General features: G+C 68.8%; 4 protein-coding genes across 8 annotated transcripts; 1 reads left to right on the top strand and 3 right to left on the bottom strand.

Annotated features, from left to right (window-relative positions):
• Window positions 1-791: 791 nt before the first annotated feature.
• TNFRSF4 (TNF receptor superfamily member 4) lies at window positions 792-4,127 on the bottom strand. 2 transcript variants are annotated; one of them, XM_051840549.2, is made up of 7 exons: window positions 2,516-4,127; window positions 2,310-2,432; window positions 1,930-2,031; window positions 1,769-1,835; window positions 1,328-1,524; window positions 1,123-1,239; window positions 792-1,041 (listed from the first exon to the last, which is right to left on the bottom strand). In XM_051840549.2, exons 1-7 carry the CDS (start codon window positions 2,652-2,654, stop codon window positions 971-973), a joined length of 816 nt encoding a protein of 271 aa, XP_051696509.2. In that variant the 5' UTR covers window positions 2,655-4,127; the 3' UTR covers window positions 792-970. The 2 variants fall into 2 exon arrangements, with proteins under 2 accessions (XP_051696509.2, XP_051696508.2); XM_051840548.2 differs by having other exon boundaries at window positions 792-1,239.
• A 1,040-nt stretch (window positions 4,128-5,167) lies between these two features.
• Window positions 5,168-13,082, bottom strand: SDF4 (stromal cell derived factor 4). Of its 3 annotated transcripts, none has more exons than XM_051840546.2 (7): window positions 12,942-13,082; window positions 11,380-11,708; window positions 10,144-10,280; window positions 9,120-9,233; window positions 6,255-6,413; window positions 6,001-6,176; window positions 5,168-5,575 (listed from the first exon to the last, which is right to left on the bottom strand). In XM_051840546.2, the coding sequence occupies exons 2-7, from the start codon at window positions 11,649-11,651 to the stop codon at window positions 5,399-5,401; spliced, it is 1,035 nt and encodes a 344-aa protein (XP_051696506.1). In that variant the 5' UTR covers window positions 11,652-11,708; window positions 12,942-13,082; the 3' UTR covers window positions 5,168-5,398. The 3 variants fall into 3 exon arrangements, with proteins under 3 accessions (XP_051696506.1, XP_051696505.1, XP_051696504.1); XM_051840545.1 differs by having other exon boundaries at window positions 11,380-11,686; window positions 12,942-13,075; XM_051840544.1 differs by lacking the exon at window positions 12,942-13,082 and adding an exon at window positions 12,251-12,552 and having other exon boundaries at window positions 11,380-11,686.
• Window positions 13,083-13,124: 42 nt separating this feature from the next.
• On the top strand, window positions 13,125-15,587 carry B3GALT6 (beta-1,3-galactosyltransferase 6). The gene has a single exon (XM_051840547.2). It carries the CDS (start codon window positions 13,407-13,409, stop codon window positions 14,397-14,399), a length of 993 nt encoding a protein of 330 aa, XP_051696507.2. The 5' UTR covers window positions 13,125-13,406; the 3' UTR covers window positions 14,400-15,587.
• Window positions 15,588-19,533: 3,946 nt separating this feature from the next.
• On the bottom strand, window positions 19,534-23,254 carry C1QTNF12 (C1q and TNF related 12). 2 transcript variants are annotated; one of them, XR_011390930.1, is made up of 4 exons: window positions 20,796-23,254; window positions 20,640-20,703; window positions 20,054-20,513; window positions 19,534-19,892 (listed from the first exon to the last, which is right to left on the bottom strand). XR_011390930.1 is itself a non-coding variant. In XM_051840552.2 (3 exons), exons 1-3 carry the CDS (start codon window positions 21,373-21,375, stop codon window positions 20,123-20,125), a joined length of 1,035 nt encoding a protein of 344 aa, XP_051696512.2. In that variant the 5' UTR covers window positions 21,376-23,254; the 3' UTR covers window positions 19,534-20,122. The 2 variants fall into 2 exon arrangements, 1 of the variants encoding a protein (XP_051696512.2); XM_051840552.2 differs by having other exon boundaries at window positions 19,534-20,513.
• Between the last annotated feature and the right edge of the window lie 885 nt (window positions 23,255-24,139).

The following is a 24,139-nucleotide window of genomic DNA, read 5'->3' as shown; positions in this document are numbered from 1 at the left end:
CTGCGCCCCGGCCCCTTCCTGTCCCCGCTCCGGAAGCCGCCCTGCAGCTGCTGTGGCTCCCCGGCGTGAGCAGGGTTTCGCCAGCAGTCAGCTGTGCTCACCGGGCTGCCCGAGCCCAGGGACAGCTACAGCCCTGACCCTGGCCAGCCCAACCCCCAGCCCCAGGGGCGAGGGGATGGAGGGACGGTGCCGGAGCAGTGGATCCAGAGAGTGGTGGGCGCGGGGCGTGAGCGGCCGGGTTCTATCCCTCCCAGGCTCCCAAGGCGGGGACTGTCTGCTGCTGGCCTGGGGCGGTCTGGGCAGGGCGTGGGGAGGACGGGTCAGAGGTTCCTGCCAGGATCACAGGGTGGACACTGCCCCAGTCACTGAGAAAGGAGGGGTCTGGGCCCTGCACCACTGCCACCAGCCAGCCGGCGTTTTCCTCCCGGGCGCTGGAAGGTCTCGGTCAGGCCCACAGCTCCTGACCTGGGGTCAGTGCCCAGAGCAGAATGGCCGGGCCTCAGGTGGGTGCAAACCTGGCTCCGTCGGAAGCCTCCCACTGCCCACGGCGGCCATCCCGGTGGACACCGTCCACACAGGGATGCCGGGGCGGCAGTTAGGGGGTCCTGGGGCCGCCCCCCACTCCAGTGCAGCAGGGAGGCCCCCTCAGGGCATGCAGGTGCCAGATGCCTGCCTCGGATCCTGGCCTGGCCCCGCCACAGCGGACTCGGGGCCCCTGGAAGCTGCGGCTCTGGCCCCCGCAAGACGTGGGACCCCAGCCACCCCCCCCCCGGGGCCGAGTCACAGACCCGTGGTTGCTGGCGTGTTTATTGGGTGAATGACCTGGGCAGGGAATGTGCACAACACACACGGGAGAGCCTGGAGCCCAGCACCTAAAACGGCACCAGGGCCGTGGGCGGGAGGCCTGCTCCTGGCCCCCTACCCCGAGGGCCAGCCTGGGTGAGTGCAGCCCCCTCCCCGGCGATGCTGCTCAGATCTTGGCCATTGTCGAACCAGCATCTGCCTGCTCCTCCTGGATGGGGGTCCGGAAGCTTCCTCCTCCTGGGAGAGGGAAAGAGCCAGAGGTGGGAGGGGCCTCAGCCCCCAGGGGTGGTCTGGGCTGGATCCACAGTGGACACTCACCAGGGAGCTTGGGGGGCCTCCAGGCCCTTTGGTGCAGGTACAGGGCCAGCAGAGCAGCCAGGAGGGCCAGCAGGCCCAGGCCCAGGCCCAGGCTCAGGACAATGGCCAGCTGGGGGCCTGTGGAGAGGGGCTTGCTGGGTAGAGTCCATGGGAGGGGACCCAGCGAGGTCACTAGACAGCGCCCCCCACTCCTCGTGCCGCTTACCCTTGGAGGCCTCCAAGGTGGGTGTGGAAGGACCCTGGGCTGTCCTGGGCCAGGCTGTGGAAGTCCTGGCCGTGGGGGGCCGGTAAGGGGCACTGGGGGTCTCCCAGGGCTGTGTGGCCAGGGAGCTCCTGTCCTCACAGACAGCGTCCGAGATGCTGCTGGCCGGCTGCAGTGTCCGCTTCCCAGCTAAGGTGCAGCTGGGGGAGGAGCAGGTGTCAGCCAGGCCAGAGACACCCCTTCCCGTCCACCCTGGGCCACCCTGGGAATCCAGACCATAGGCAGCCAGGCCCAGCCCCGCGCCCTCGCCCGCCGCCTCCCCTCACCCTTCGCTCCCTCTGATGCCCACCCCCGGCGAGGGTGAGGGTCTTCCTCACACTTCCAGGCCTGGGTCCCCAGGGGAGGTTGGGGGGGCCCCTGAGCGTCTGAGCCCCCAGCACTCACTTGGTCCAGGGCCTGCAGGCCCGGTTGTTGCCCTCGGAGAAGTGGCCCTGGGGGCAGGGGGCACAGTCTGCAACACAGGCCAGTGCCGAGGAGTGGGGTGAGCGGAGGGGCGGGGGCGCTGGGGAGGGGTGTCCAGGCACAGGGGCCCAGCCGAGGCTCACCCACTCCGTGCTTGTAGCCGTTCAGGGGCTGGGTGCCTGGCCGGCAGCGGCAGACGGTGTCTCGTGTGTGGGTGCATTCCTGCTGGGGTTCACTCCCGCTTCCTGGGCAGGGTCGGCGTGGAGGGGCGGTCAGGGGGAGGCCTGGCCAGCCCAGCCCTGCGGATGGATGGGGCCCCAGCGAGGCCAGCCCCAGAGCCCCCCCCCACAGGCCCTCTCCCCGTCCTCAAGGGCTCTGGGACACTGCGGCCAGCGGGCTCCACGTGGCCCTTGAGGACGAGGGCAGGGACAGATGGCCAGGGGGTGCCGTGGCTCCTTGGGGGCCACCTGGGGCAGTGTGGGGCTGGAGGGGGTGGGGGGCTCAGGGCGGGGGCGTTGCTCACTCCTGTTGCACTGTGTGCAAGGCTTGCAGGCTTGGTAGTTGACAGCCTCGTTGTAGAAGCCGGGTTCGCACGGGTGGCAGATGGTGTCCTGGCTGCGGTTACAGCGGCTCACCATGCCGTAGCCTGCAGTGGAAGCCGGCGGTGTCAGGCCTGCTCCCTTGTCCTGGGCCTCGGTCCCTGCCCCCACCCCAAGGCAAGCCACTGACCTGGCTGGCACTCAAGGCAGCACCGGTCCCCGCCGGGGTAGGTGTCCCCAACGCAGTCCGGCCTGGGCTCAGCACCCAGCAGGAGCCCGAGGAGCAGCAGGGCCAAGCCGAGCGCTGCGGGCCAGGCCCCCACACACATCACTGTCGCACCGTGGGACTGTGGGCTCTCCTTGCAGGATGTGGCTATAAGGGCTGCGGGGGAGGGGCGTGCCTGTCTCCGTGTGTGGGAGCGCCCTCGGCACAGCCCAGCCTCTGTGGCCCTGGAAGCTGGCCCAGGCCCCCAGGTGCCAGGGTCCAGGTGTGGCCACTGCCTGGAGTTGTCCTCAGGCTGGACCTGGACTCCACAGGCAGGCTGGGGCTAAACGGGGCGAGAACACACGTGTGTTCACGCACACGCCTGCAGCAGGTGCATGGGCGGGCACAGGGCGACACCCTGACTGCGTTGAGGGGGTGACATGGCAGGATGATTCAGTTTTTCTAATTCTTCGTTTATCCATTTTTATTACTTGATAGGCAGAGAGGAAAAGAGAGACCCGCATCTATGGCTCACTTGCCGAACGCCCACCACAGCCAGGGCGGGGCCAGGCCCACGCTAGGAGCCTGGCGCTCCCTTGGGTCTCTCACGTGGGTGCAGGCGTCCCAAGCAGGGTCTTGACTGCATCAAACGCCCCCCTCAACGTTTCAAGTCCGGGCAGGCGCTGTGGCGTAGTGAGTAAAGCTGCCACCTGCGACCCAGCACCCCACGTGGGCACCGGTTCGAGTCCTGGTTACACCACGTCCCATCAGGCTCTTGCTGTGGCCTAGGAAAGCAGCGGTGGACAGCCCAGCCCTGGCATTGTGGCATCTGGGGAGTGAGCCGCCGGTGGAAGACCGCTCTCTCAATCCATGCTGCTAGCCGAAAGGCTCGGGCTGGGGTCTGCCCCGCACCCACAGGATGGCAGGGGAGGGTGGAAATCCCCTTCCTCCCCCCAGGCTCAGGGCAGGGAAATCCCCAGCCTTGGAGGCCCAGGCGGCTGGGGAGGGGGAGAGGCCAGCTCTGCACCTGGCCACCACGCGGCCACTCTCCCAAAGCCCCTGAGGTACAGAGAGGGCCTGGGGTGGGGGTCCAGCCATCAGGCGTGTGACCTGTGCGCATGTGTGTGCTGCCACCTGCAGGCCCGCCAGCAGAGGAGGAGCTGCCCCCCTGCTGCCCAGGGATCTCAGCCCCAACTTTGCCCAGGGCCTGGGGGACCCGGGGTCTGGGTGGGCAGTGCTGCCAGAGACCCCACCCTGGCCACTCAGCCATGGGGGCTGTACACATCACCGGCCACAGATGCGCAGGGACAGGGACTCTCGGACCCGCCAAGGATCCCGTGAGTCTGCCAAGGAAGTCAGGGCTCCTGGCCTCCACCCCGAGGAGACCCAAGGTGGACGCCCCCTTAGATTTTGGCAAATTGAGGGCCCCTCGCTGTGGGCACAGGAGGCTCGCGGCCTGGCCTCAGGCCCCGCAGGGCTGTCCACTGGCTGGCCGCCCCCCCCCCCAGGAAGACAGCGTGACCCCACGTGACCCCTACGAGCACCACGGAAGGCCGCAGTCGGCACGTGGAGCAGCATGGGATCTCCACACAGGAATGGTCTCAGATGTTTATTTTTTAGTTGTCATTAATTTAAAAGACAGACACGGGGGTCTTCCACCCACTGGTTCACTCCCCTGGCTGGGCCAGGCTGTGGCAGGAGCCAGGAGCTTCTCCTGGGCCTCCCACACGGTGCGGGGGCCTGGCCCCTGGTCCGTCCTCCTCTGCTTTCCCAGCCACAGCGGGAGCTGGACAGGAAGTGGCGCAGCCAGGACTGGAACCAGCGCCCACAGGGGAGCCGGCGCCGCAGGCTGTGGCTCTACTGATCTCCTCCCCTCTCTGTAGCTCTGCCTTTCAAACAAACACATCCTTAAAAACCAAACATTTCAGTCAATGCAAAACTCTTCGAGCAGTGAGCATCTGGAAGACGCTGGAGGCCCCAGCAGCCCTCGGGAGAGAGACTGAGCGCAGCGGCGACGGGCTCGGCGTCCGCCGCAGGCCACCACGGGGCCTGAGCGAACTGGCCAGGGCCGAGGTCTCCCGCGAGAGCTCCTGTCCAGTGCTTCTCTCCCCAGCGGCCACCCCCACCCCCGTGGGTTCAGGATGGACCGGCCGCGGGGCCGCGCGTGGGAGGGGCCGGCGCCTGCCCCAGCCGGCACACTTCTGGAGAGGAGACTGACGCTCGTGAGAGACCAGTGGCCCAGGAAGTGAGACTGCGTCACGGAGACGTGCTCCCGCCTGGGCAGGGCCGCCCTGTGCTGTCCTTGTCCGTCAGCCTGCCGTGGCCACCGGACGTGCTGGCCAGGGGCTCGAGCTGCATGCCCAGTTGGGGGGAGGCCCGGAGTGGCCCCAAGGGACGACTGCCCCTGAACACCGGCCTGGAGCTGCAGGGCCACTGCGCAGCCAGACGTCCAGCCCAGCGTCAGCACACACCTGCCCTGGGAGGGCAAGGACGCTGCCGGCACCCGCGGATGAGCCCCGCCCCCAGGGGCATCTGCGGCCCCACCCGCACGCACCACGGCCCCAGGCCCTGAGTGGGAGGTGCCAGGCCACAGGGAGTCCTGCCCTTCAGTTTTGTTTGTCAACAGAGAAGCGAGGCTGAGAGAAAAAGGCAACTGTAATTTAAATTAACTGCAGCTCCCGACCGGCCAGGGAGGGCCCCGCACGCCCCGCGGCTCACTTCCCGCAAACCTTCCGACTCTGTTTTCAAGGAAACAGCAGGAGCTGCGTGGTTTCCCACGGGGCCCAGCCCGGGGCACGGGGCCCTGATGTGGTCGGCACCGGGCAGGGCTCTCGCGGTTCTCGGAAGCCAGAGGCCGCATGGGCGGGCTCAGAACTCCTCGTGCACGCTGCGCGCGTAGTCCATGAGCTTGCTGCCCGTGAAGAACTCGCTGTACTTGAGGACCTCGTCCGCCTCCAGGTGCAGGTTCTGGTTCTCGTCGGCGATGGCGATCATCTGCTTGGCCTCGTTGAGGGCGTTGTACTCGTTCATGGGGTCCATGTAGCTCTGCGGGGGCATGGGGCGCAGGCTCCGTCCTGGGGGGCCGGCCCCGCCCCGCCCCAGCCCCACCGCACCCGAAACACAGCGGCACCCGCAGCGGGGGGGCAAGGCCCAAGGGCCCGGCGCGAGCGTCTTCACCCCGCGGCCCTGGCTGAGAAGGGGGCTCGTTCTGGAACACTCACTCCTGGGGGGTGCCGGGCAGGGAGAAGCCGAGGGCCCCGGGGTACACGGCAGGGGGGTGGGGGCTCATGGGGCTGCCAGGCCCCAGGTGGCCCCACTGGGCCATCAGCGGCTTCTGGTGTAGAGAGAGTGACTCATCCGAGGATGAGAGCACACGGCACCCACGCAGCTCCCAGCGAGCATGCCTGGGGGCAGGGCGAACGCCCCCCGCCCGGCCGTCCTGAGTGTGAGTGGGGCCCCGCCCGGCTCACCTCCAGCTCCTCCGAGGTCACGACCCCGTCGTGGTTGGCGTCGATCAGCTCCTCGAACTCCTTCCTCCGGTCTCGGACCCAGCTGTCATCCATGTCCTGGCCCTGCTGGTTCTCCACGGTGCCCACGGGCAGGGACACGAACTCGGGCAGAGACAGCTGCTTGTCGCCATCCTGGTCTGTGCACCGAGCCCGCGTGAGGCCGGCGGCGCTGCCCTGCTCAGCCCCTCAGAACCCCCGAGCAGCCCCCACGTTACCCAGGTCCCGGATGATCTCCTTGACCATGAACTTGAGCATGCCGCGGCTGTGCTCGGGATGCAGGAAGGACAGGAACTCGTCCTCGGTCAGCAGCAGGTCGGCAGGGGGGCTGTCGGCCTGATACCAGCGGTCCTTGAGGTTCTCCAGGACTTCCTGTGCTGAGAGCGGCCGCCCATGAGACCGGGCACACTGAGCCTGGGGCCTCAGGAGGGGACACATGGGACCCTGGCCCCGCAGGCTGCTCCCCGGGCCACACTCAGGTTCTGTTCCCGGGAAACTGTTCCAGGGCCCCTGCACAGCCACAGGCACAAACCCGGCCCTGAACACGCACCCACACGCAGCACCCGGCCCTCCACACGCACCCACACGCAGCACCCGGCCCTCCACACGCACCCACACAACACGCAGCACCTGGCCCTCCACACGCACCCACACAACACACAGCACCCGGCCCTCCACACGCACCCACACCCAGCACCCGGCCCTCCACACGCACCCACACAACACCCAGCACCCGGCCCTCCACACGCACCCACACGCAGCACCCGACCCTCCACACGCACCCACACAACACCCAGCACCCAGTCCTCCACGCGTACCAACACACAGCACCCGGCCCTCCACACGTACCCACACGCAGCACCCGGCCCTCCACACGCACCCACACGCAGCACCCGGCCCTCCACACGCACCCACACACAGCACCCGGCCCTCCACACGCACCCACACAACACGCAGCACCCGGCCCTCCACATGTACCCACACGCAGCACCCGGCCCTCCACACGCACCCACACGCAGCAGTGGCCCCACCAGGAACCCACTGTCCCTGGGGACACCCCAGAGGAGCCGAGCTGCCCTGTGCCACCATCAGGAGACGGCCTGACCCGGGCAGGCAGGTGGGAGCCCCACGCCTGGGTCATAGCTGTCTCTAGCCCCAACGGCTCCAGGGAGGGAGGGAGGCTGGCTCCAGGGCCCTCTCTCTAGCCCAGGTCACTGCAAAAGACAGCACAGGACCCTCTCAGGCCGGGCCAAGACCGGGGCAGACCTTCCACCCCCAGCTCCCACTGCAAACCAGACCTCGTGTGCAGAGAGGCCTCTGCAGCCATGACTGCTCCGGGGCCGGGCACAGCTGTGACAGCCCCAGACACGGGCCTGGGCCTTGGCCAAAGGAGGACACGCAAGGGAAGATGGCCACAGACAGCAGAGGCCAGAGGCTCAGGGCAGTGGTAGGAGCTTGAGGGGACAGGGCAGGTTCTCCCCAGAGACCCCAACCTCAGGAGCCCGCCCTGCCCACACCCTGCCCACAGCCTCCTCAGTCGGTCAGCCCAGGACTCAGCCGGGCCTTGGCACCAGAGCAGGCGGCCCCTCCGTGTCCTCCATGGCCAGAAAGCCGAGAGGGGGCCAAGGGTAAGGCCCTGAGTGTGGACCAGCCAGTGACCGCCTAGTCCAGCTCCAGGAAAGACAGAGCACCCTGCTGGCAGAGTCCATGTGCACACGGGGCAGGGTCAGCACTGATGCTAACCCCACGGTGCTGGGTGCCACTGAATCCTGCACGGCACCCAGGCGACCACACTCCACCTGTGGGTGCCACTGAATCCTGCACGGCACCCAGGCGACCACACACTCCACCTGTGGGTGCCGCTAACACTCTGCACGGCACCCAGGCGACCACACACTCCACCTGTGGGTGCTGCTAACACCCCACACGGCACCAGGCGACCACACTCCACCTGGGGGTGCTGCCAACACCCCGCACGGCACCCAGGCGACCACACACTCCACCTGTGGGTGCCGCTAACACTCTGCACGGCACCCAGGCGACCACACACTCCACCTGTGGGTGCCGCTAACACCCCGCACGGCACCCAGGCGACCACACTCCACCTGGGGGTGCTGCTAACACCCTGCATGGCACCAGGCGACCACACACTCCACCTGTGGGTGCCGCCAACACCCCGCACGGCACCCAGGCGACCACACTCCACCTGTGGGTGCTGCTAACACCCCACACAGCACCCAGGCGACCACACACTCCACCTGGGGGTGCCGCCAACACCCCGCACGGCACCCAGGCGACCACACACTCCACCTGTGGGTGCCACTAACACCCCGCACAGCACCCAGGCGACCACACTCCACCTGTGGGTGCCGCCAACACCCCGCACGGCACCCAGGCGACCACACTCCACCTGTGGGTGCCGCCAACACCCCGCACAGCACCCAGGCGACCACACTCCACCTGTGGGTGCCGCAACACCCCGCACGGCACCCAGGCGACCACACTCCACCTGGGGGTGCTGCTAACACCCTGCATGGCACCAGGCGACCACACACTCCACCTGTGGGTGCCGCCAACACCCCGCACGGCACCCAGGCGACCACACTCCACCTGTGGGTGCTGCTAACACCCCACACAGCACCCAGGCGACCACACACTCCACCTGGGGGTGCCGCCAACACCCCGCACGGCACCCAGGCGACCACACACTCCACCTGTGGGTGCCACTAACACCCCGCACAGCACCCAGGCGACCACACTCCACCTGTGGGTGCCGCCAACACCCCGCACGGCACCCAGGCGACCACACTCCACCTGTGGGTGCCGCCAACACCCCGCACAGCACCCAGGCGACCACACTCCACCTGTGGGTGCCGCAACACCCCGCACGGCACCCAGGCGACCACACTCCACCTGTGGGTGCCACTAACACCCCGCACGGCACCCAGGCGACCACACACTCCGCGTGCCTGAACAGGAGCTCCTGACCCTTTCCTCTGACCCAGGGAGGTGGGCCGCGCGCCCTGACTGCACCCCAGCCCCAGGGCACAGCGGCGCCCACGCCTGGCGGGCCGAGCACTCACTCTCCTCGTCCACCTGCAGCTCCCTCTTGCTCTGGACGGCGTCCAGCACCTCCTTCTCGCTGTGGCCCTTGCTCACCAGGAACTTCACCTTGTACTCGTCCCACGACACGCGGCCTGCAGGGCAGACAGCCCGCCAGGGCGAGACGCGGCTACTTCAGGACGCGGGCCGAGAGCCCCGTGCCACAGCCGCTGCACAGGCGGGAGGGGCAGGGCCAGCTCCAGGTGTCCAGCAGGGCTGCGGTGCAGGGGCGGGGCCTGCTGCACACATCCAAGGACACAGCCCCGTGCACAACCCAGCCCAGCTCGCTGACACCTGCAGCCCCAGCCACACTCAAGGCCCCTGCTGGAGCCCCGTGTAGCTGGGGCCTGGTGCCCGCCCCCAGGCCACAGCACCGCCGTCGTCAAGGTCCCCGTCCTGGTGCCCGCCCCCAGGCCACAGCACCGCCGTCGTCAAGGTCCCCGTCCTGGTGCCCGCCCCCAGGCCACAGCACCGCCGTCAAGGTCCGCGTCCTGGTGCCCGCCCCCAGGCCACAGCACCGCCGTCAAGGTCCGCGTCCTGGTGCCTGCCCCAGGCCCCCCCGGCCACAGCACCGTGGCCGTCAGGGTCCCCGTCCTGGTGCCTGCCCCAGGCCCCCCCGGCCACAGCACTGTGGCCGTCAGGGTCCCCGTCCTGGTGCCTGCCCCAGGCCCCCCCGGCCACAGCACTGTGGCTGTCAGGGTCCCCGTCCTGGTGCCTGCCCCAGGCCCCCCGGCCACGGTACCGTCGCCATCAGGGTCCCCGTCCTGTGCCTGCCCCAGGCCCCCCCCCCCGGCCACAGCACCGTCGCCGTCAGGGTCCCCGTCCTGGTGCCTGCCACGGTACCGTTGCCGTCAGGGTCCCCGTCCTGGTGCCTGCCCCTGGCCCCCCGGCCACAGCACCGCCGTCAGGGTCCCCGTCCTGGTGCCTGCCCCGGGCCCCCTGGCCACAGCACCGCCGTCAGGGTCCCCGTCCTGGTGCCTGCCCCGGGCCCCCCGGCCACGGTACCGTCGCCGTCAGGGTCCACGGCCCGGAAGTGCATCTTGTTCTCCCTGACGGCCTCCTGGAAGTGCTCGGCTGTCTTCTCCATGATCCAGCGCTGCATCTCCTTGGCGCTGATCTTGCGGTCAGTGTTCACATCCACCCTGCATGACGGCAGACGGCAGGCAGGCATCAGACAGGGCCCCCGGGACGCTGGGCAGCTCCCCGGCCAGCCATGCCACCCAGCAGTGTATGGGAAGCTGCAGGACACGGGGCTCCCTAGACGTCTGAGAGGGGAGGCAAGACCCCCTCAAAGTGCTCGGCCTCAGGACCACACAGGCTGCCCTGCACAAGCCAGGCCCGAGCACGTCGGGAGACCCTGTGGGGACACAGCGCTTGTCTGTGGACAGGACGGAAGACTCCAGGGGCTGGCGCTGTGGCCTGCAAGACCGGCATCCCACATGGGCGCCAGTCTCGGGCTCCACTTCTGACCCAGCTCCCTGCTAATGGGCTGAGCCCAGGGACCTGGGCCCCAGCACCCACACAGGAGACCTGGACAGAGCTCCAGGCTCCTGGCTTCAGCCTGAACCGGCCCTGGCCCTTGAAGCCGTCGACAGGAGTGAATGTAGCCATCCATGGAAAGAAACATGGCTATAGGCAGAAGAGAACATGGCCGCCCGTGGGAATAAATGTGGCCTGTCCATGGGAGTGAGCGTGGCCGCCCGTGGGAGCGAGCGTGGCCGCCCGTGGGAATAAATGTGGCCTGTCCATGGGAGTGAGCGTGGCCGCCCGCGGGAGCGAGCGTGGCCGCCCGTGGGAATAAATGTGGCCTGTCCATGGGAGTGAGCGTGGCCGCCCGTGGGAGTGAGCGTGGCCGCCCGCGGGAGTGAGCGTGGCCGCCCGTGGGAGTGAACCAGCGGATGGAAGCACCCTAGCTCTTGCTCTCACTTTGCCTTTCAAGTAAATAAACGAAGCTCACATTAAAGAAAAAGACCCCCAACACAAGAGACCCACCCCAGCTCCTCCCCTAACTGGGATGGACCTGCAGTGGCCACGGCTACAGGCCGCTCCCAGAGCTCCTCAGGGTGCTGACCGGAGTCTGGTCAGTTGTGCAGGTGGGCAATAGGGACTGCTGTCCGCCCTGAGGGCCCCAGCTGTGACGGCTCGGCCCCAGCCCAGCCCAGCCCAGCCCCCCCGGCCCCCGTGTCCAGGCCCCCCAGGCCCCGTGTCCAGCCCCCCCGGCCCCCGTGTCCAGGCCCCCACTTGGAGAAGATGAGCATGAGCTTCCTCCGGCTGCGCCGCGGCTCGGCGTCCTCCTCGAAGCCGTCCACGTCCTTGCCCAGGAAGACCTCCTGGTGGAAGTCCTTGTTGAGGTGCCCGTCCATCTCCAGCTTCACCCCGTTCAGGTGGTCTGGGGGCAGGATCTCATTCTCCTCCCGCGTGGACGAGTGATTGGCAGGCCGTGCAGACACACCCCCCAGCAGGACGCTGCCCAGGAGCCACCAGAGCCAGTGGGGCAGCCGCCTGGACGCCATGGCCACACCGGGCAGCCCGTGGGATGGCCGGGGAGCTGGGGAGGGAGGAGGAGGAAGCTGAGACAGCCCAGGCCTGGGCACGGCTGTCCAGAGAAGCCGCGGCTGCTGCCCAGCCCGGTCCTGGCCTAGGTGAGGGCCTCACCCGGCCCCCCCGGACTCCAGTCTGCGGCCTGCATCTGCCTGGGCTCCCAGCCCAGCACCGGCCACGCCTTCAGCCTGCGTGGGGGGGGAGGGGCACAGCCTGTGACACCAGCTCCCCACAGGGGCGCCAGTTCAGGTGAAGGCTGCTCCACGCCAAGCCGGCTCCCTGCTGATGGCCCGGGAGACAGACGTGATGGCCCAAGTGCTTGAGCCCCTGCAGCCACGTGGGAGACCGGACAGAGCGCCAGGCTCCTGGCTTCGGCCTGGCCTGGCCCATCATCCGGGGAGTGACCCAGGGGATGGAAGACATGCTCTCTCCTCGCTTTTCAAATCCATAAAACACAAAAGGCGGGCCCCGAGCAGAAGTGCAGCATGCCAGAAACCAAGAGCTGTACCCGCGGGAGCCCCCCCGGAATCCCACTGCTGCCCTGCAGGCCGGGGAAGCGCTGTCTACTAACCAAGACCACTTCCGGGAGCCAAGTCCACCAGGTTGGCCGCAGAGCACCTGCTGTGGGCGGACTCTGTCCCCCAAGAAGCCTGCTTATCCCCATGGGCCGCGCGGAGACCAGGGAGTCGCCCCCAGTAACCGCGCATAAAGATGGGGTCCATCCGCGTCCCCACCGGCCCGGGATCTCCGTTCCCAGCAAGCCGCGGCTGCAGGAAGCCGGACACAGCTTGCGGGCCCCTCCCACAGTTTCGGGGACCTGCGCCCTCCCCAGCTCTCCAGGCGGCTGCCAGCGCGCCGGTCCCGGCTGCCGAGGGAGGGGCCCACGCCCCCCACCCGCCGCACCATCCCCGCAGCTGCGTCGGGAAGCCGCGGGACCAACGCCTGGGTAACGGGCGCCGGCCTCCGGGGGCCTCGTTCCGCGGGAAGCCAGGGGGTCCCTGGGGCCGGAACACCCCGCGCCCGCGGCTCCGAAGCCCGCTCGTCAGCAGCCGGCGAGTCTCGCCGCGAGCAAGCTGCGGCAGGAGTCCGCCGACAGTCCAAGGTCACCCCGCGGACGGCCCGGCTCCCGCAGCCTCGCTGGCGCGGCGCGGGGGACGCGGGGCCGAGCGCCGCCCTGCCTCGCCCCACGGCGGCGGCTCGCGGCCGAGCGGACGGCGTCCCGGCTGAGCCTGCCCCAGCCGCGGGCCCGCTTCCCCACTCACCGGCCGCCCGAGACCCGCGCCCGTGACCCGACAGGCGACCGAGCGCCAGTGACGCCTCGGACCGGGACCAGCTCAGACTGCGGCCATCTTTGTTCCGGGAAGGGGTGGGCCCGCGGCTGGGGCGCGCCACCTCGCCGCGCTGACGCCGGCGTCGCCATTTCGCGTCCGGGCGGAAGCGGCCGCCCGAACGCTACGAGCCCACCAATGAAAAGGCGGCGCGTTGCCCCGTGACGCCCGCCCGCCGCGGGTGTGTCGCTGGGCTGCGGGCACCCTAGGACTGGGTGCCACCCTCCGGGAGCGCAGCCTGGGACCCACGGCGCCCCACTCGGCCGCCGCCACGGCCGCCGACAGGCGCGGCACCCCGGGGCTGCTCCCTGTGCGCACGCGCCGCCGCCGCAGTGCGCACGCGCCGCCCAGGCAGGCGCGGCGCCTGCGCTCTCGCGCACCGGGGCCGCCGCGGGTGCCATGAAGCTGCCGCGGCGCGCGTGGCGGCGGCGCGCGGCGCTGGGCCTGGGCGCGCTGGCGCTGGGCGGCGCAGCGCTGCTGTTCCTGGCGCGCTGCTCCCCCGAGGGCCCGGGGGCGGCGCCGGGCCGCGGCCCAGCACCTGCCGCCGCGCCCGCGCCCGTGGCCACCGCCTTCCTGGCCGTGCTGGTGGCCAGCGCGCCCCGCGCCACCGAGCGCCGCAGCGCCGTGCGCAGCACGTGGCTGGCGGCGCGGCGCGGGGGCCCCGGCGACGTGTGGGCGCGCTTCGCTGTGGGCACGCGCGGGCTGGGCGCCGAGGAGCTGCTTGCGCTGGAGCGCGAGCAGGCGCGACACGGGGACCTGCTGCTGCTGCCGGCGCTGCGCGACGCCTACGAGAACCTGGCCGCCAAGGTGCTGGCCATGCTGGCCTGGCTGGACGAGCACGTGGCCTTCGAGTTCGTGCTCAAGGCGGACGACGACTCGTTCGCGCGGCTGGACGCGCTGTTGGCCGAGCTGCGCGCCCGCGACCCCGCGCGCCGCCGCCGCCTCTACTGGGGCTTCTTCTCGGGGCGCGGGCGCGTGAAGCCGGGGGGCCGCTGGCGCGAGGCCGACTGGCAGCTGTGCGACTACTACCTGCCCTACGCGCTGGGCGGCGGCTACGTGCTCTCGGCTGACCTGGTGCACTACCTGCGCCTGAGCCGCGAGTACCTGCGCGCCTGGCGCAGCGAGGACGTGTCCCTGGGCGCGTGGCTGGCGCCCGTGGACGTGCAGCGCGAGCACGACCCGCGCTTCGACACCGAGTACCGGTCGCGCGGCTGCAACAACCAGTACCTGGTGACGCACAAGCAGAGCGCGGCGGACATGCTGGACAAGCACCGCACGCTGGCGCGCCACGGCCGCCTGTGCCGCCGCGAAGTGCAGCTGCGCCTGTCCTACGTGTACGACTGGTCGGCGCCGCCGTCGCAGTGCTGCCAGCGCCGGGAGGGCGTGCCCTAGGCGGAGGCCTCGCGCCGCGGCCACCTGCACTCCCTGGCCCCCAGCCCCTGGACTGGCCCTGCGGGGTGGGCTTGGTGGCGCCCGGGACCCCACTCCTGTGCCCGACGCTGCGCACTGCGGCCGTGGACTCGGGGTCTGCGTTGCTGGCGAGCACGAGCCAGCGTTCCCTTTGGCTTGTTCGTGTGTGTGCGTGGCGCGGGTCCTGGTATCTCCCAGATCCCCTTCCACCTCGCCGCCGGGATTCGGACACGTGGGCGGGAGCGCGTGGTTTGCAGGGGAATCGCGGCACCGGTTCCGGAGTCTGCAGCGGCGGCCGCCGTAGCCCCTGCCCTGTGCACCCCGGGCCCAGGCTCCGGGAGGCGGAGACCCAGCTGTGGCCCCGCTCCTCCGCCTGCAGCTGCCCGAGTGGGGCGGGGTCCAGCGCTGGCCTGCCTCCTCGTGTCCATTCGTTTGGATGCTCCGGTTTGCGCTGCTTTTGTTGGAAGAAGCATCCAGGACCTGAAGGGCTCCCGCAGTCCCGGAGGGCGGTGCCGGGTCTCCAGGCAGCCACCTCGGCAGCCAGCGCCACTGCCCTGCACAGCCCTGCCCTGATCAGGGTCCCTGAGGTGACCGCGGTTGGTGGCAGCAGGGCCAGCAGGATGAGGCTCTGCCCCCCCGTGGTGGGGTTAGGCCCTGAGCTTGGGAAGGGTGGGGAGGCTGACGCTGGCCGAGGACCACAGGGCAAAGCGGGGCTGAGCCAGGGTCCACACTGCCCGGTCTCTGCTTGGCTCCGGGGTCCATCCCTCTGCGAAGTCCATGAGTTTACTGATGGTTCCGGGGAAGAATTCTGATTCCCAGTGCCAGAGGAAGCTCTGTGTGGCCGGGCCCAGCCGGGTGGCGTTTGCTCTGGGGTTCGGCTACAACAGGCCAAAGAGCCAGTGCTGCCCAGGGGAATGGACGCTGCGTCACGGGCACAAGCACCGAGCAGGACAGCCTGGGGACTGGTGAAGCTGCCGGCTCCCTGCTGATGCACCTGGGAAAGCGATGGACGATGGCCCAAGAACTTGGGCCCCTGCCACCCATGTTGGAGACCCAGATGGAGTTCCCGGCTTCTGGCCTCCGCCTGGCTGTTGTGGCCACTGTGGGAGCAAGCCAGCATGTGCCAGAGCTCCCCCTGGCTCTTCCAAATAAACAACTCCAGTGAAACAACTTGGGCTGTGGTTAACACGGAGTCGGCACTCCCAGGATGCGTGGGAGACGAGGCCTCACGCCGTGGCCACCTGCTCTCCCTGGCCCTGCAGGGTGGCCCCCGTGGCCCCCTGCCTCTGCTCCCACCCTGTGCTGGACGCTGGACACCGCGCACTCGCTCTACAGGCTGTGTAGCTGTAGTGCTGGCCACGGCCTCCTCGCGGCCATGGACTGGTCACAGCGCCCCTTCCTGGTCAGCCTTCCTGGCTCCCCCGTGCTGTCTGGATCCCTGTCCCCGGAAGGCAGCAGGCCCCCAAACTCGTGGAGGACCTTAGGGTGCACAGCAACTTCCTAGGCCAAACATATCTGCTGTTGGGAGAGGGTCCGGGTAGGGGTCAGACCCAGCCCCGCCCTGCAGCAGTGCCCAGGGGCCCTGCTCCCCTAACTGCCTGCCTCTGATCCCAGGAGGTGACAGATGGCCAGAACAAGGCTGCCGTCCTGGGGCAGTAGCACGAAGACCACCTACTCTGGCTGGGCCTGGCCTCCACAGAAAGGCCCTCAAAGCCTGTGCCCGGCATCCTGCACAGGCTGGAGACAGGTGTTCCGGGACCGGCAGGGCTGGTGACCTGCAGGGAGGGCTCCGCGGGGCCCAGACGTGGACTCGCGGCTTAAAGGGTCTGAGGAGGGTGGGGCTGTGCCACAGTGGGCTGAGCCGCCTGCTTCAGCACCAGCATCCCACCTGGGCGCCAGTTCGAGTCCCGGCTGCTCCACTTCCCATCCAGCTCCCTGCTAATGCACCCGGGAAAGCAGTGGAAGACGGCCCAGGTGCTTGGGCCCCCGCAGCCACATGGGAGACCTGGAAGAAGCTCCTGGCTCCTGGCTTCAAATCGGCCCAGCTCCAGCCATTGTGACCGTTTGTGGAGTGAACAGATGGAAGATCTGTCTTCCTCTCTCTCTCTCAAATAAATAAAATCTTTTTTTAAAAAGCAGGTGGTCCTGTGTCCACAGCTGCCTCCAGTGCCCATCTTCCTTCTGGCCCCCACCTTGCTGCCGGCTCACACACAGGTCGCAGCAGGACAGCCTCGGGATACCTGGCTGTTACACAAGGCATGCCATCACAGCAGGAGCCCATGAATCACTGCCCCCAAACCCTGCCACGCAAAGATCTTTTGTCCCCACATCTCCTGTGCCCACCCCGCCTGCCCGGCACACGCACCAGCTAATGTGAGGGGGCCGTCTCCGTCCCTGACCCCAGGGCAAGGCCTCTGCCCACCTGGACCCAACCCTGGGGGGCCAAGAGGCTGCAGGAGATCCTGGGTCACAGAGCCGGGCATGGCCTGCACTGGCGTCCAGAGGGCAGGCTGGCCCAGCCCAGTTCAGCCAGAGCCCGGGCAGGCCTGCTCTGTGGGCGCGACTAGGTTCCTTGCTGCCTCCCAGGTGGAGCCAGTAGGGGCCCTTGTGGGAGGCCTCTCGCTCAGCCCAGCCAGCAAACTCCAGCTGCAGGGCAGGCTGCCTCAGTGTGTCCAGGCCAACACACAGCCCCCTGCACAGGCCCCAGAACCCAACTATGGCCACCTCTGAGCTACCTGACTGCTCAGCCCAGGGCTCCTGCCCCTGCACCCAGGGGCCCTGGTGATTCTGTTTGGTCCCCGGGCAGGACTCCTGGACATGGGGACCCACCCACACAGACATGCAGCCACTTGGGCCCTTGTGTGGGCAGCCATGCCAGGGCTCCCCAGGTCTCAGAGGAAGCCAAGCTGCCCACAGGCACAGAGCCGTGGCTGCAGGAGGCACGCGCAGGCTCCCCAGCTCCTGGCCACCCTGGTCCTCTGGGCAGCTGATGGGAGTCAGGAGTGTGCCCTGGGACTGGGGGGCACGGCTGGGTGCTGGCGGTCCTAGCCCAGCGGGGGCAGCGAGGCAGAAACCCCACTGGGTGAGGGCCTCAAAGGGCCAGCCTGGCCTGGCTGCAGCCTGCCCTGCATGTCAGCACCCAGAGGACCACAGGGTTGGGAAGTCGGGGGGGTGTCTACCTCCAGCAGGTGGGGCTGTGGATGGGAGCAGCCTCCTGACGGTGGGCCAGGAGCCCCCAGCCCTGACCCCGCTGCAGACACGGCTCCTGGCCCAAGGACTCTCCAGCCACTCCGAGCCTGAGGTCCACATTCCTGTCTGCTTGAACCCAGGAGGGCGTGCCAAGGAGGGGGGCTGTGATGTCCCAGGGCCAGCAGGGGCTGGTCAGGTCCAGCCAGGCGGCAGTCGCCCCCACGCCCAATCCGGGCTCAGGAAGGGGTTGCCCTATCGAATGCAAGCCTGGCAGGGTGGAGGTGTCCCCCGTGCTGGCCATGACTGGGCAGGGGGCCCACTGCTCCTCAGTGGGGCCTGGGGGCAAGGGTCTACCTGAGGCGGGCCAGCTCTGCACTGGCCTCTCAGGGCCCAGATGGGGACAGGGGAGCAGTGGGCACTTGGGTCAGCCCAGCTCCAGAAAGGAGGGTCCAGGTCAGAAGCAGCGCCCCGAGGGGGCGGCATTCTGTCCTGCAGCAAGACCTCAGAGGCTGGGCGTGATAACAGCGCAGACCCTGGGACCTGAGACCCGGCCCCTCCAGGATGGCCCCCCATCTCTGTGCTCCTGTCGGCTGGGGACAGCACATTCCTGGGGAATTAGAGTGGCTAACGACCTGGGGTGGGCCTGGGAGTCCTGTGTGCCCGTCTCTCCTCACCTCTGCTCTGCAGGGTGCTCGCCCAGGGAGTGGGGCTGCTCTTGGGGTCCTGTCTCCCTCATCATAGCCCACACAGCAGTAGGACCGGGACCACAGCCACGGCCCCCCCACCTGCTAGCTGGGTGGGGAGGGCTCTGGCTGCTGCCAAGGAACCACCAGGAGCCCTCGTCCCCCGAGCAGCCAGGCCCCTGGGTGGGCACATCCTGCACAGGGTGGGGGCCGCTCCCTGCTGCCTGTGCAGGGGAGGGGGGCCGCCCTGGCAGAGGAAGGGGCTTCTGAACCCCAATACAAACTAGGCCCCTGGGCCTCACTGCTCCGCTGACCCCCAGGAAGGTCCCTCAGCCAGGTCTCAGCATCCTCTTCACAGGACCCCCTGCTCCCTCCTCTGGGAGGCCCAGGGGCTGCCCAGAGGGGAGGGAGCTCCCAAGGCCTGAGTAGTGGGCAAGTGAGGGCGATGCCCCCTGTGCCCTCTTCGCAGGACCAGGCTGGCGCCTGCTGCCACAACACAGCCGAGGCCTCCCCTGTGGCCCCAGTTCCTGACGCCTGGGGATGAGGCAGATGCGGGGACAGGTCAGTGGTCAGCCTTCTGCTGTGCAGACTGGTGCCTGCCTCGCTGCACAGCGGGCCTGGCGTCAGGGTCACAGCCCCACCCGTCACCCTTCCTGCCCAGGTGGCTTCGCGGCAGCCACCTCCCACTCCCCACACCGTCAAACAGGGATCCAACCAGAGCCAGCCAGGAGCTCCATGGAGACCAGGGCCGCCGACACCAGAAGTCGTCCCTCGGTGGTGGGGTTTGCCAGAGACAAACGGGCAGTGGGGCCTCACCCCCGCGGCCGGGGCCTTGGCCAGCAGTTGCTGCCTGGAGGGGCCACCCCGCCCCACTCAGCCACCGTTTCTGAGGGGCAGCAGTGGTCACTGAGGGGCTCGCCAGCTTCCCACGCCGTGCCCAGGGCTGTACGCGCCCCCCAACACCCCGGCCCTCCCTGGGGCTGTATGCGCCCCCTGCCAGGGTGCTGGCACTTGTCCGCACCCTCCCCGGGGCTGCCTGCCAGCCGCTGTCCTGCAGTGTCCAGTAGTGCCCCAGCCATGGGCGTGTGTCCCGCTCCTCAGGGCAAACACAGCCCCCAAGCACAGGGGCTGCAGCTGCCCCTGCCCCCTCCCCTGGCGCGTGTGGCCACCCCAGGGCACGTATGGACAGCTGGCTTCTGCTCCCAGCCCCTCCTCCACCAGCAAGCACAATGACCACGAGAAGCGGGGGGCTGGGGACTCTTTATTGCTGTTGCCACGGGGGAGGGGCATCTCCCCGGCCAGCAGCGCCCTGAGAAGCCTGAGCCACTCTGATGGAGAGCGCAGCTCCCAAGCCGTTGTCTGCAAACATGGAGGGCACTGTCCGGCCTGCAGGCACCCACAGCGGGCGTCAGTCCTCACTTGAGCTGCTCGGGCCGGGGCCCCCCAACTCCCTCCGTCCCCTGTGTCGTGAAGCCCCTGCTGCTGCTCTCCAGGACAGAGATGGCCTCCAGCAACCTGGAGAACCAGGGCCTGGACAGGAGTGGGGTGCTCACTCACACACGAGGGCCCGCACTGTGTCCAAGGCTCGTGGCCTGGCCTGGCCCTGGGGAGAGAGCAGATGTGTGCACAGTGGAGCGGGGGCCAGCAGGGAGGGGCTCAGGTCCCACTGTGCGGGGTAGGGCCAGGGGGACAGCAGAGCAGGCAGTCTCGAGAGCATCCCCGGGAGGGCTGTCCCACCCCTGACCACTGCCCCGCCCAGCTCACCCATACGAAGGCTGGCGGAGAACTGGTAGACAGCGGACACCAGGGCTGCCAATCGGCTGGAGGCCAGACTCAGAACGGGGCCTCGCGAAGGCGCCCTGGGCGGTGGGGCTGAGGGCCTGCAGTGAGCTGCACCGTGGCCTGCCTGGCCCTGCCCGCTGGGCACACCCGTCCTGGCCTGGCTCTCACAGAGGGCGAGGCAGGGCCAATGCCAGGCCTCACAGCCCTGAGCCGCCCTGACCCCGCTGTGCGCATGTTCCCAGCCACTGTCCAGAGGCGTCTGGGCCCCACTCGCCTCACGGGGCCCCGACTCAGTCCCTGCTCCCCGGAGGCGCAGGCACCGGCAGTGGACGCCCCACTCACAGCCTGGAAGCCACGCAGTCCCCCCAGCACCTTCTCATCCACGCGCACGGGGCCCTTCGGCCGGCAGTGCAAGGCCTCGGCCGCCAGCCGCCCACTTGCCCTGTGGGGCAGCAGCAAGTCAGGCAGCCCTGGGAGCCGGCGCTCCATGGCCTCTGTAGCAGGCAGGATGGCCGGAGGTCAGCGGTCTAGCCCTGGCCTCCCTCCAGAAGGGTGGAGGCAGCCTTACCTCTCAGTGCCTCCTGGAATCCCACAGCACGGCCTGCAGCGCGACCTCTGCACGGGGGGCCTCACTGGGGGCAGGTGGGAGAGTGGGGTCTTGGGGTGGCCACACAGGGGCCTGGGCTCAGGCCAGGGGTGGGGCAGATGCAACCCAGGGGCTCACCAGCTTCTTGTCCCAGCCTCGGCACGGTTCCTTGGTGGCCCGTGGTCTGGGCGGAGGGGCGAGGCTCAGCAGTGTCGTGGGCATCTGAGGCCTCTAGGGGCTGCAGGCACAGATGGACAGAGCTAGAACTCTGTCCCCTGGGCCTCACAGGCTCCTCCCTGCTGCTCCCAGACAGGAGACAGAAGGACCTGTGACCTCCCTGAAGATCCAAAGCTAGGGCGGGCAGGGGCAGGGCCTGGCGCCTGGGCAGCTCAGAGCATGGACGGGGACACAGGCAGGTCCTCCCACCAGGGCAATGGCTCCAGGAGCTGCCCTCAGCAGTCTCCCAGCTCAGGCACCACCTCAGGGGAGGCCTTAGAACCCCGTCCAGGTGGCCAGTAGGGGCAAAACTCTCACCTCCACCAAGGACCCCCACGGTGCCCACACACCTGCCCAGGGCCAGCCACAGCCCACACCCCCCTGGGCCAGCCTGTCTGGGAAATGGGGCCTCCGGCTCCGCGGGATGCGTGGGCTGGGCCTGCCCGGATGCCACTGTCCCTGGCCCGGGTCCTAGCAGTGAAGCAACCGCCCAAGAGGGCATGCGCCTGAAACGGAGATGGACCCCAGAGCAACAGCAGGTGCTGGGACTTGCAGGCCACAGGTCTCCAGGTCAGGAGCGCCTCCCAGTGCCAGCCCAGCCCAGCAGGCTCCCAACGCCCCTCCCCCTCCCCAAGCTCCCTTCCCAGGCCCCACAGCCATGACCCGGGCTGCCCACCCAGATGCACCCAGGGCCTGCAGGGAGGCGGCCCCAAGCCCCAGCCCAGCTGCACCCTCACGCGCCCCTGCTGCTGTGCGTACCTCGGAGGGAGCTGGCAGCCCTCGCCGTGAGCAGCTGTGGCGCTGGGGGCTCCATCCGCTCGGAGGCTTTCTGTGGCCTCTTGAGCTCACGCTGGGCCCCGATGCCCCCGAGCCACAGAAGGGCCACAGCCGCGGCCCAGGCCCAGGCCCAGCACGCGTGGCTGCGGGGATCAGCCTGTGCTCACGGGGCAGCAGCGTAGAGGTCCCAGCGCGGGGGCGACCCCGGGCACACCTGGCAGCCGCCTGCGCCCCTCTATGCAGAGCAAAGCAAGGGCGCCCCTCTGCCCCAGATCTGGCTCCAGAGGGAGGGCTCCCCCGAGCTCCCCACCCACCCACCACCGCCTCCACCACCCCTCTGAGGCAGAAGGAGCTGCACCGACCCAGGACTTCTCTGGTCCTTTGCAAACAGACCCCTGAACACCCCACTCCCACCGCCTTCCTAGGGGTCCCATTCCAGCTAACTCTGCGGCTCAGCACCTCCCTGAGGTGATGGCTCAGCACCGGGGGGTGGGGGTGGGGGTGGGTGGGGTGGGTGATGGCTCAGCACCGGGGGGGGGGGGGAGGTGATGGCCCAGCACCTGGGGGAGCAGGAGGTGATGGCCCAGCACCGGCGGGGGGGGGGGGGAAGAGGTGATGGCCCAGCACGGGGGGGGGGGGGGCAGGAGGTGATGGCTCAGCACCCCCCGGGGGGGTCCGGAAGTGATGGCTCAGGTGTTGGCAGCTCGCCGCTCACGTGGCAGACCTGAACGGAGTTCTGGCCTCCTGTCTTCTCCCTGGCTCAGATCTGGCCACTGCAGGCATTTGTTAAGATTTCTCTGCTTTCCAAATAAAATGAATTTTGTTAGAGGAACTGGAGCCAGCACTGTGCCATAGCAGGTAAAGTCACCACCTGCAGTGCCGGCTTCCCACGTGGGCACCAGGTGGAGCCCCGGCTGCTCCACTTCCGATCCAGCTCTCGGCTGAGCCTGGGAAAGCAGAAGGCCCCACCCGCGTGCAGACCTGGAAGAAGCTCCCGGCTCGACCGGTCCAGCTCCGGCAGTTGCAGCCATTTGGGGAGTGAACCAGCAGATGGAAGATCTCTCTCTCTCTGCCTGTCTTTGAAGTAGACAAACACACATTGGAAAGAAGAAAACAGAGGAGCCCCGAGGTGGGCAGGCACTGCCATGGTGAGTGTTCCCCAAGTGGCAGCCCCTTCCCTTAGGCTGAGGGACACTGGTGGGGCTGGGGGAAGCTGACCCTTGGCCCTTGAGGGATGGAAGGCTCAGGACTGCCAGCTGCCGCCTCTGGTGGGGAGGACGGCACTGGCCCCGGTGGACAGCATGGAAGAACGCTCCAGACCCTCCAAGGGCAGCAGTGGAGGGTGGGGGTGGAGAGACTGCGCCAAGGCTGACCGTGAGGGCTCAAGGCTTGCCCAGGGCCCTGCCCCCTTCCTGGCTCACTCCAGGGGCAGCACGCGGCTGGAGCTTGGCCCTCAGGAAAGCCCTTTGGCCTGCACACCATTGCCCCAGCACGTGCAGCACTGGCACGGCCTGCACGGTAGCCCCCACCCCACAGCCACCTGCACCACCACCCCATGCAGGCCTGCCAGCCCCCACCCCACAGCCACCTGCACCATGACCCCACGCAGGCCTGCCAGCCCCCACCCCACAGCCCCTGCACCATGACCCCACGCAGGACTGCCAGCCCACCACCCCACAGCCACCTGCACCATGACCCCACACAAGACTGCCAGCCCCCACCCCACAGTCCCTGCACCATGACCCCATGCAGGCCTGCCAGCCCCCACCCCACAGCCACCTGCACGCCTGCCAGCCCCCACCCCACAGTCCCTGCACCATGACCCCACGCAGGCCTGCCAGCCCCCACCCCACAGCCCCTGCACCGTGACCCCATCCTTCAAGGTGCAGATACAGTGCTGCCGGCAGCGCCTGTGCACCAACTCCACCCCACTGGGCCTACAATGCACGCCAGCTGGCATGCAAGAGGACCATGCCCACGGGCTTGGGGCTGGACTCTAAGACGCTCACTGCCAAGGCGCATGCGCCCTCGGCCCCAGCACCAAGCTGTCCCAGGTGGGGGCCTCAGGCCAGCTGCTGGCTCCCCTCCCCTTCCGCCTGAGGCGGACAGCCTAGGTGGGACAGACTTCCAACTCCAGCGCTCGGACGGCTGCGCCCCACACTGCAGTAGCTGCGGCGCAGCCTCTCTGCCACCTCCAGGCAGCAGGACGCTTGAGCCCGGCCCACCCCGACTGTGGGCATCTGGGGAGTGGACAAGGAACAGGTCTGTTCCTCTGCCTTTCAATTAATAGGACACACACAGTCCTAACGGCCTGCAGGGACGTGGTGTGCCAGTCAGGGCCACAGGGGGAGGGGAAGGGAGGCAGGAGACGGAGAAAGCCACTTCGTCCAGCAGGACAGCATCACCTTTTATTCAGGGTCCATCTCCACCACTGGCCGGGCCAGGAGCGGAGCTCACGCATCACATGGTTCTGCCACCTCACAGCCCAG

This window comes from Oryctolagus cuniculus, chromosome 7, assembly GCF_964237555.1.
Source record: "Oryctolagus cuniculus chromosome 7, mOryCun1.1, whole genome shotgun sequence".
Lineage (NCBI taxonomy): Eukaryota > Metazoa > Chordata > Mammalia > Lagomorpha > Leporidae > Oryctolagus > Oryctolagus cuniculus.
This window is presented reverse-complemented; position numbering and strand designations above follow the sequence as displayed.